The sequence below is a fragment of the Echinops telfairi genome, unplaced genomic scaffold (genome assembly GCF_000313985.2).
Source record: "Echinops telfairi isolate 266 unplaced genomic scaffold, ASM31398v2 ScPeMD7_9;HRSCAF=40, whole genome shotgun sequence".
NCBI lineage: Eukaryota > Metazoa > Chordata > Mammalia > Afrosoricida > Tenrecidae > Echinops > Echinops telfairi.
Window position 1 is genome coordinate 98,347,044 of NW_022103906.1, and position 10,829 is coordinate 98,357,872.

General features: G+C 53.1%; 2 protein-coding genes across 9 annotated transcripts in view; one reads left to right on the forward strand and one right to left on the reverse strand.

Annotated features, from left to right (window-relative positions):
• Positions 1-528, forward strand: part of ITGB1BP1 (integrin subunit beta 1 binding protein 1) — a 13,951-nt gene extending 13,423 nt beyond the window's left edge. For all 4 annotated transcript variants that reach the window (XM_045286672.1, XM_004696016.3, XM_045286671.1 and 1 more), the window contains one exon: positions 259-528. In XM_045286672.1, coding sequence (XP_045142607.1) covers positions 259-330 — 72 coding nt within the window. In that variant the 3' untranslated portion in view covers positions 331-528. The remainder of the gene's footprint in view (positions 1-258) is intronic.
• An 812-nt stretch (positions 529-1,340) lies between these two features.
• ASAP2 (ArfGAP with SH3 domain, ankyrin repeat and PH domain 2) overlaps positions 1,341-10,829 on the reverse strand; it is a 141,907-nt gene continuing 132,418 nt past the window's right edge. For all 5 annotated transcript variants that reach the window (XM_045286633.1, XM_045286631.1, XM_045286632.1 and 2 more), the window contains 5 exons: positions 9,449-9,620; positions 6,319-6,368; positions 5,868-5,938; positions 4,933-5,055; positions 1,341-3,679 (listed from right to left, as the gene is read on the reverse strand). In XM_045286633.1, the coding sequence (XP_045142568.1) occupies positions 3,605-3,679; positions 4,933-5,055; positions 5,868-5,938; positions 6,319-6,368; positions 9,449-9,620 (491 nt within the window). In that variant the 3' untranslated portion in view covers positions 1,341-3,604. The remainder of the gene's footprint in view (positions 3,680-4,932; positions 5,056-5,867; positions 5,939-6,318; positions 6,369-9,448; positions 9,621-10,829) is intronic.

Genomic DNA, 10,829 nt, shown 5'->3' on the forward strand with positions numbered 1-10,829 from the left:
GGGGGGGGTGGCATGTCCCTCCAGGGGCCAGCAGACCCCTCCGTTTTGAAAAAAAATGTATTGTTCCTCTCACTTTCTGCACTACTAAGTGGGCTGGCTGACCCTGTGGTGTGTCTTCTGCTAGCCAGGCATGAGTGGTGGGGCCTTCCAAAACTGTTGGGTGTGTAGGGGACGGGAGAGCTATGCTGGCCCTCCTGTCAGATTAATTCAGGGAGACGTGTGAGCGCCGCCCTCACTGCCGGTTTTCACACCATGCAGGAACAAGCACAAGCCATCTGCAGAGTTTTATCCTCCGCTTTTGACTCTGTCCTAACATCAGAGAAGTCCTGAGTTCTGCAAGCAAGTGGAAGCCAGCGTCCTTTGAAAGTCCATGTGCTTCTAATAAGCTCTATTTTCAGTCTGCAAGGTTGAACTCTTGTGGAAATGGGAAGTGAACCCTTGGTCTCGGTTTTTTAAAAGAAAAGTGCACAGTATAGGATCTTGATTTATATATATATATATTAAAGTATGAGTGTCTTATTAAACACAGCGTGCCGATTCTCAGTGAAGTTACTTTTCTCAGGTTAAAAGGGAAACCTCACTTGTGTTTATATACAAATCAGCTTGCCACGTGACTGTCACACAAGCCCATGGAGCAGGTGGTAAGCCCGAGGGTCTGTGAGGGAGGTCCACGCGCCGTGTGGTGCAGCCGCCTGCCTGCCCACGGAGCTCCGTCCCTGAGGTGGGGGCCTGTTACTGTGAGTTGCCGTAACACGGCAACTCTTGGCCGCTCAGGTGTGCAGAACTGAACTGCTCCACAGAGCACTGGAGGCGGTGACAATCAGTGTAAGATCACCAGGCCGGTCGGCCTGCCTTCTAAGACATCTCTGGGTAGATGTGAACTGACCCCCTTCTGCCAGGAGTTGAACACTTAGTTTGTGCATGGAGCTATAGTCAGTCAGGATGTCTGGGCTGGGGACCCAGGGTCATGCTATGCTACTTTTGAACAGTGACACGCAAAGTACATGCTTTAAAGGAGTGGGGTCAGAAACCACGATTTCTAGCCCAGAGTTAAAAGAACGTTCAAAGATCACCATTCATGCTACAAGTAACTCGCAGTTCAAATAGCTCATGTCTGACATGCTGCTGTTGGCCACTGAGCTGATGCTGGCTCAGCGCGATCCCACGGGACGAGGAAGCGCCACGTGCGACGGCCACGGTGAGGCAGGGTTCTGAGTCCATCTCTGGAAACGCAGATTACTCTGCCTCCCCCGTGGAGCAGCCGGGGTCTGTGCCTCGGACCTCTGAGTTAGCACAGCTGAGGGCAGAACCTCTGACAAAACAGAACAATTAGAGCCACGCCCATTTAAAGGTGTTTATTTTTTTCTAGTCAAATGACTAGTTAACAAGGAGAGTAAGCGTATTAAACATGCTCTAATTATAAATCACTGCATTAAGGATAATGAAAATAAGAAATTGATTTAGGTTGTACAATATATACAGTTGCGTTGCAACTAGACCAAAATAATCAAGTGAATGGACTGAGTATCATACATCTCAAATAGCATTCCATGCTGCAGCTGCGCCATCTACCCGCGACAGTAACAGAGGGCCTGTGGGTCTGCAGTGCACTGCTGAGCCCCTGTCCCTTTGACATCAGATCTGATGGAAATGGCATGCAAAATGCCAGAATCCTGCAGCTCAAGTCCATGAAACGTAAACTTTAAATATAAATAGATATCTACAATGTTTTTCTGTTGTTTTTAATCTGCAAACAGCAAATACCTAGGAAAGGATATTAGCAGGGAAGTTAATACATAATTTCTCTTCTGGCAAGAATAATATTAATTACTGCACAATAGCACCACCAAATTATGGATTGAAAAAATACTTCCTAGATATTCATGTACCAGTGACCCTGATAGATTAGCGTGGGACTCTAATTCCAATGTTGACATAAACCAATTGAATTCCTTTTGGTGGCCAAAAGCTGATCAGCAGATACGCTGCTGGAGGACTGATGATGCACATGAAGTGCACTGTGCAAAATGCATGGTGACCGTTAAATCTGAGTGAAACGAAAGGATCAAAACTATGGAAATTAACGATTAGTGAAAACATGTAGTGCTTTAAAACAAAACAAAACTTAATTGCAAATCTAACACATTTTACCCGGAACTCTGAAAGGCAAAGGGCACAAATGCCATACACATGAAGCATTCCAGTTTGTGTCTCATAACAGCAACAAAATACTCAATACAATTTAAAAAACGAAAAAGTCTCCCCCTATCGGAGTCTAGCGTGGAGAAGACAGGCTGCTTCGGTCAAAGGCACCATCCTAACAAAGGCAGTCACACCACGGCTGCCTCGCTTTCCCAGCTGATCCTAAACGGCTTCCTTGATTTCTGGTCCAAACCCAAGTGGCATCACGCGTCCTTTTCCCCAAAGTGTCAAGATTCCCAGAATTCCTGCTGAATCTCAGGCTCACAACGACTGTGAGAGAGGTATGACAGTCAAGCTGATTTTTTAATTTAATCATATACAACCTAATTTCCCCCAGTAGCTTAAGTATGATAGTATGGACTTCTAACTAAAATTGGGATATTTAAGAATATCAACGGTATTACTGGGAGCCTACACAGATTTTTGATGCTCTTGAACAAATGGAGGTTAAGTTTCAAGACAGTGTGACGACCATTCCCGTTGCTAGATTCGTACAAGACACTAGGCTGAGTACACATTCTCGTGTGCTAGGAGGGAGGCTGGGGTGCAAGCAACAGGCAACAGTGATGCGGATGCGCTCACAAGCAGGGCCGCACCACTGCACTCTGCAGCTGCTTTCAGTGCCACCAGACGTTCAAGAGCCAAGTCCAAGATAGCTGAAGCACATAACTAGTCTAAAGAGCTGTGTTTCCAATCTCATCCTTCATCTGCAACCAAATGCAGAACATGTGTTTCTGTCCCGACGTCCTGCTGGCACTGAGCGGACTGCTACTCCTGCGTGTGAGGAAACCACCGGCAGTTTGCGACAGTTTAGTTGCACATAACACCAGGCTCTACACATGCAGAATATGATGAAGGCTGCAAGCCCACGGAGAGAGCTGCAAAGTACAGCATGAATGTGGACGTGTCCACGGTGGCTGTAAGCAAACACTGGGAGGCTTCAAAGGAAGACGGGACCTTCCAGGTGAACTGCTGGCATTCTCCCTTGGAAGGCTGGCCGAGGCTGGGTGACTGGCTTCCTACACTAACGGCTGCCCTCAGGGCCACCGACTTCAGAAACAAGGGAAAGGGAGCAGGAGGGATGGGTTTTCACTGCCCTTCACCTTACACGTGGTTAGGGTTAGCTACTAAAGTCGAGTCAAGGTCTTGATCCAGTTCACCTTCCAGGAGAGCGAGTTATTCCTAAAAAGAGTTTAGCAATGTCTCATGAGAACCCCAGATTATAAAACCAATTCATTTCTACATTAAAAATCGCCTTTGACGGTTGAGAGCAAAAGAGTGGCAGTAGAGCGCAGTGCGCTAAGGTACAATACAGTTCGTGAGGCCGGTCTGGCAAGGGGGGGTACCACCAGTGTGACAGGAACATCAGCAACGGCTGAAGGAACCATTGTTCAGTAGCGATTTAGTCTGCGATAAAGTGCACAAACGATACAGGAAATGCCCCTTTGCGACTCGGATCTCCGTCAATATGGCCAATCTGAAAGGAACAAATGATGGCTATCAAAAGTCTGAATCTTCAAAAAGTATTATAGCACTTGGTTAATAACACACACACACACTCAAAAAGGTCTATTCTGAGAATACTTTGGGTAAAACATCAGTTTTTTGGTTTGTTTTTTTTAACTCACTTTTCAAACTCGGGGTGCCTGCAATAGGGGGAGCACTCCAATGGATTAGGACCTTGCTCATCAAGCTCCACTGAGCCCTGCTGGCCCCTCAGGGGAGGCAGGCAGGCAGCTAACATTGCCACCATGCCCCTTCTGCCTTTTCTGAGTTGAAATTATAAGACAATGCAGTATTGGAAGAGTGAACTGTATAGTCACAGCAAGTGGCTGTGGTGTGGCTTGGACCTTTTAGCATCTGTGGAAGTTTTCAGTAAATCTATCTACTTAACTCTGGGTGAATTATATAGTTGAGTATGAGCTCAACAATGTAAAACACTTAGGCAAGTAAAAGCACTACATGAGGCAGGATGGTGGGCAGGGTTGAAATGATTTCTTTATAGACTCACCCATCTATTCTTTACCTGCCTGTCTGCCTACCTACCTATAAAACTTGTATACGTAACATACATATATACACACACACACACATACATATATAGAGAGAGGGAGAGAGAGTGTGTGTATACTTTCAAGGGTGTTAATTCTACCCTCATCTTGAGAGGCATCCTGGTGGCATACTGGGTTATGCATTGAATCACTAGCTGCAAGGTTAGCAGTTTGAAACCACTAGCCGCTCGTTGGATGAGCGATACAAAGATGAGGCTTTCTACTGGAAACCCACGGGGGCAATTCTACCCTGTTCTACGGGGTCGCCCTAAAGTCATAACTGACAATGGCCTTGAGTTTGATTTGGTTGCTTTATCCTCATGGTAGCGGCCTTTTATTGGTACTTCCTGTTACAGCAGTGCTGTATGATGCAGTTACGGCTTACGGAGAAGCACAACTTACCAAGGCTGCACAGCCTGGGTTTGAAACCCGTGCTCCTTCTACTCCAGCTCTGACCCAGGACGCCTGGCAAGGCCCTGGGTGTCTTAGATTGAGACCGGGGATTCAGCTGTGAGCTCAGCCTTTCTATACTCCACGCCCTTCGAGCCCAGCAATTCAGGAGGAGTCGCAATCAGCCGGGGATGAGCCCATTGCATGGGAAGCGGCAGTACAGGAGGTGGCCCTGAGAGAACTGGGAGCAGCTTTCAGGCCCAGGGGAGGGTGTCTGCCCAGGACTCACCCACCACTCCTGGTCTTCCTCGCCGTCCACAATGATCATGTCACCCTCGGAGAAGGTCAGCTCATCGGGGTTGTCGGCCACACAGTTATAAAGGGCTTTGACCCGTTTGGGCTTTGCCTTTGTCTGCATCAGAGGAGAGAAGTCAAGACGTCATGCATTTAACCACTTCACTGACATAACTGACGTACATGGACCCCAATGGCATACCTATCCTGGCTTTCATGTAAAGACAATCATACAAAAACCCAATGACAAACAACACAGCCAGATGTCACCTCAAGAGGAGCAGTAAATAGTGAAAATGAAAACTAGTTAAAAAGGAGTCGAAAGGGCAAACAAGCAGTGTATTAAACTGTAACCTCACTATGTCTGCAGTAATCCACTTATCAACACCGGCTGAGGGCAAGACTGTGCATATCCCTGGGCAGCGGCTCGGGGCAGTTTTAGAGGCAGAGCCACGGGCCCTGGACACAGGCCTGTAAAGCCCACGGGAGCAGGGCTGCAGCACATCAGGGCTCAGGAGAAACTCCTGGGAGAAGGGAAGCGGTCAGGTCAGAAAACCAGGAAGAATCACAGCAGAGCTACTCAGAACAATGGGAATATGGAGCAGCACACGCGTGCACGTGTGTTGATGGTGTTAGAGAGTGTATGTGTATGTGCATGTTTAGTGGTGGTGGTAGTGTGTGTGCGCACGTGCGCGCATGCACGCCCACCCAAGCTTGCACTTTGCCCCTCTGGAGTTAGGACATGTGGCCCCTGGCACAGGAGCAGAATGATGGGCCTGCCCAGATCCAAGCAATTCTGCCCCCAAGCAGCAGCCCTTCCCGGCGGTCAGGGGGTGACCTGCTCCGAGCTCGGAGCCCATGGAGTGAGCCCGCGCCCATGCCTGGGGCATGGAGAGAAGGAGGGTCTTGTCAAGGTCTGTTTCCACTTACTATCTGTGACTTCCGGGGCATGGGTGCTGGTGGCTGCACGGCCAAGGTGCTGGACAGCAGACCCACAGCTTCTGTTCAGAGAGACCCACAGTTTTAGGACTTCACCATCGGTCCCACCCATCATACTATGAGCCCTAAGCAACACAAGCACCAGGTGCCGAGACTGAGGCACATTTTCAGAGAATTTTGATCGGTTGAGAGAAAGGCCCCTTCAAAGCCAATTAACCCCCTTAAACAGCTTTTAGAGGTGCAGCAAGTGTCAGAGTGGGATCTGAAGTGTCCACGTCAGATGAAGGGACAAGGGGCTGCAGGAGGGAGAACCAGGGCCTCTGCTGCATGGGACATGGCTGGGCCCGGACCGGACACACACTGGCCCCTTGGCTGGAAATGTCACCCACTTTACCCCGACAGACTAAGCAAAACTAAAGTCCAGTTTAAGTTAAATAATTACCAGGTCCTCTTGGCTGGCCTTTGCTGATGAGTGGGGTCACTTTGTCAGCCCTACAAGGAGGAAAAAATACATTTAGTGATACCGAAACCTAAAAGGCACGCAACCTGCCCCTCCACTGGCCCTTTTATAAGGGACCCGCCGTCTCCCCGTCAGGAGCTCTGGTAGCACAGCGGTTACACGTTGGGCTGCTAACCACAAGATCAACAGTTCAAAACCACCAGCCGCTCCGTGGTGGTGGTGGTTGTGGTGGTATGAGGCTTTCTACTCCCACTGTAAAGAGTCACAGGTCTTGGAAATCCATGAGCAGGTCGACCCTATGATCTGGTACGCCCTCCATGGCAGGGGGTTGGTTTTGGGTATCCAAGCCAGGTTATGTGTCAACCAAGCTTAGTCGTACGACTTCAACTATCTCTCAATTTTAGAAAAAGAGGGGGCGAGAAGTCCAGGGAGGAGTGCTAGCTCTGAGGTTCCTGGCCCTAAGGCCAGGGCTCTTGCTGAAGTCTCCTGGGACTGGGACGACAGACTGGAATCCCATCATCTGGGTGTGGGGCTAGAAGCTCAAGGCTAGTCGTGGGCTCTGCCTCCTATCTATTAGTCCAGTCCTCATGCAGGGCCTTGGTCTCTTCATGTGTACAAGGGCGGGGGCTACAACTTGACCTCAGGCCCTGAAGGCTCTGCCAGGCCCCACACCTGCCACGCCAGGCATGGCCGCCAAGCCTCTCCCCTCTGCAGCCTGCAGGAACATAAGAAAGGGGAGTTGGTTCCCAAGACGAGAAGGTGTTCCTATTAGGTGCCACCAGGTGGGCGCCTACTCACGATTACCATTGAATGAAGCACAGTCTAGTTTTGTGTGACCCTCGCAAGTGGTCTATTTGAGCCCATTGTTGCAGGCTGGAGTTAATCCCATCTCAGAGGATGTCAACTTTGCACTGACCTTCTCCTTGACCAAGCACAGTGTCCTCGCCTCTCAGTGTGCCCCTCGTGCGCGAGACAAAGCCTCACCATCTTCCCTTCTAAGGAGCATTCTGGCTGTCCTACTCTCCAGACTGGAAGTCCGGGCTACTTTCCACACCCCCAGGGGAATGCATCCGTTCTACTGCAGTCTGCCTCACTCTCACATGCACGCGAGGCAAACAGGAACACCAGGGGGCTGTGCCAGCTGTACCTTAGTCCCCAGAGTGACATTTGATCGTTCACACTTGGAGAGACCTTGTGCAGTAGATTCACCCAGGGCAGCGCCTCCTCTGGGCTCTGGACCGCTGCTGCTAGCAGCCTGGTGGTCCGTCCAAGAAAAATCAAATCCAGGGCAGTGCCCATCTTCTCCGTCCTCACTGTCGTCTGTGGGCCCGGATGAGGACTGTGGTTTTCCGTGTGTGAGGCTCCCGTCAGCGGTCGCGGGTCTTCATCGGCAGGCGCTGCACGTCCTCATGGCGCAGACATGGTAACCGGAAGGCGGCACGGAAGGCAGGCTGATGACTACACACAGGGTCCACTGAGGGCAGGCAGGGAACAAGCGAATCTGCCCACGGCTCTGACTGAGCGGTGGCCATAGGAGGAGTTTCTTGTCTACGTTTTCAGATGAGGGGCACTGAAAGCACTGATCTCCGAGAACTTCTGTCTCTTAGACCCCGAGACGCTGATGGTTGATGGAGCCTGTGGTGCAGCCCTATCTGCAGACGCCAGGCGACAGGTGCCCCTCATTTACCAGGCACACTGCCTCATTTTCAGAAACAAACCAAAAATCTCAGCCCCCCCCCACCCCCCAAAAAATCTCAGTGCCCCTGGCAGTGAACGACTCCTGCCCGTCATCCGGACCGCATCGTGCCACTGCCCCCGCCTGCCCTCTCCCCCCTTGCCGTCCGCGAGGAATCTGGGCTCAGGCACCCTGGAAGGTGTGATGTGAGCAAGCCTAGGCCGTTTGGAGACGTCACGCACATGGAGGTGTAATCATCAGTCCCAGCGGCTACACATGTGGAGAGAAAAGGGCACTGCCCCCAGCTGCCAAGTGTCACCCCCGGTGCTGGACCACCCACAGCCTCTGTGTCCCCTCCGCTCAGGCTCCAGACAGACGGTGCCGCACTCCGGACGGGAAGAGCCGGTCCCCAGCAGGCGCAGCGTGTCCGTGTCAGTCAACTCTGTGGGGGGGCTGCTGTCCGGTGGTGGTGGCCTCGTGGACCCTTCCAGATGGAGTCCAGCGTCGCCATCGGGTTTCCAAGGCTGTAATTTTCACAGCAGGAGCTCGTAGGTCTTCACCGTGCAGTGACGCAGGCGAGCGCTTCACCTCCGCACCACCAGGGAGTCTCGATTTGTCCCTCAGATTCTAAACCAACTCACCGCCATCGGGTCGGCCAGAGTAGAACGGCCTTGGTAGGTTTCCAAGACTAGAAGCCACGACAGGATTAGAAAGCCTCATCTTTTACCAAGGAGCAGCTGGTGGTTGTGACGCAGCGGCACTCCACTAGCAGTGAGCAAGCCCACCCCGCGGATCTTGGCTTCTACACACCATTCCCACCACGCGGACCTGATGGAAGCAGAGGTCGTCATCCTTTGCGATAAAGGGCAGGATCTGGACCCGTGGCGAAGCCTGGCTGAGTCCGAGGACTCTTGCTGGCTGTGTGTGGTCAAGGGGAAGGGCGGCGGCGGCGGAGGAGGAGGCCCTCCAGGAGACGGGTGGACCCAGCGGCTGCAACACTGCGCTCAGGCATGAGGGCTGGGCAGTGTCTGCTCCGCGCGGTGCGCAGGGTCACTCGCTATGGGTCGGAACCAACTCAATAGCCGCGAACAACACAGTGCTTGGGAGGGAGGGTGTCTGTTTGTCGGGAAGAGAACCTTCATGCTGCCGAAGGCCCCGTGGGTTCACAAAACAGAACAGGCCTGTGTGACCCAGTCTTAAGGATGTGCGAGCCCCATGCTGCATTCACTGACAGGGAGCTCACATTGTAGGTGTAAGATGCACACATGGAAGCAATGTTTAACCCCCTTGGTGGGTTACTTTCGTGACCCATGAACCCGGATGAGTTTGCTATGTAACTCTTGGCCTTGGCGGTCACAGGAGATTCTCTGTGATCCACACAGAGGCTCAGTGGAAGGCTGGGGGCCCAGCCGTCAGGGCGGGAAGGGGGCAGGTTACCCAAGAGTGGGCCTCCTCTGCGGCAGGCGGCTGGGCGGCTGGGGCGGCAGGGGCGGGGGCGTAGATTTGCTTGGTGGGACCCCCGGCTGGCCGGGCTTCATCTGCTGGTTCAAGGTGTCCATCACACTGGGGGCTTTGGCCACAGGAGGGGGCGGTGTGGGAGCCGAGGGATCTGTCGGAGGAGGGAGGGAGAGAGAAGTAGAAGTCAGACTGCAGGCTTTCCAGTCCAGGGTGCTCACCTTAGCCTTTCCGCCTTCCTCTGCCTCAATGACTTTCCCCACAGGAAAGCCTGCCGCTGGGTCACGGGGAAACTGAGTTTGGGGAAACGGAAGAATGAGTTGGGGTGTAAAGTCCTCTCCAACTGACCGGGAAGCCGCGCGCCCAACAACACTCATAAGAAGGTTTCCATTTGCCGGGAGCATGTTTCCTCGGCTACAATCGGAAGCCATCGTGGACTTCTGCACTGCACCCCAAGTCCCGGGGAACGACCAAGGGAGGCTGTGGGCTGGGGAACCTCTGTTCTCGCTGTGGTGTCTGCCCCTTCATGGGCCCAAACGCCTTTTGCTTCAGCCAGCCCATCACCCAAGGGAGATGCAGCTCCACCATGTCAATGGCCTGCCGAGCAGGGACACATCTGAGGGCGGAGCGCCCATAGGCGCGAGACTGCAAGGGAGTGGAAAGCCGCCTGGGAGGGGAGGGCTGGTGGATTTGAACTGCTGACCGTGCTATCACCGCCGAGTCACCCTGGCTCCTGCAACCACCTAGCATCATCTTAGTTCTGGGGTCCTTGATACAGTGACAGTCCGCCTGCCTCAGGGTGGGAGACTGTGCTGGGAGGGCCCCTGCTGTACCCCCCACCACATGTCTTATCTGCAGCTGCTCCCTCACTCCGGGGCGCCCTGCAGGCCACAGCACGGGGGTGCCAATGGCTGACCTGGCCCCGAGGTGCAGCACACACTCGTGGGACCTGCTGTCACTCACGCACTGCCCCCATCTTTCACGGCCCCACTCCCGCCCCATGTGCCTTCTCCACCGCCCTTCTCCTTCCGCCTGCTTCCAAAGCCAGGCGGGGCAGGCGGGAGGAAGGGGCAGCACTCGGGGCGCCCAGCGCCGACCCGTGGGGGCCTGGGGGATGGCTTCCAAGTACATGCTGCTGTGGAACAAACGTGCACCCGACGTGGTCTAAAGGACTGTCCCAACACTGGAAACCACCAAAGAGCTACAGCAAACTGACGCCCTGGGCTGATGCGAGAGAGGAGGGCAGGGTTAGAGAGTGGGGGGTAGGGTTAGAGAGTGGGGAGCAGGGCTAGAGAGGGGAGGGCAGGGCTAGAGAGTGGGGGGCAGGGCTAGAGAGGGGAGGGCAGGGCTAGAGAGTGGGGGG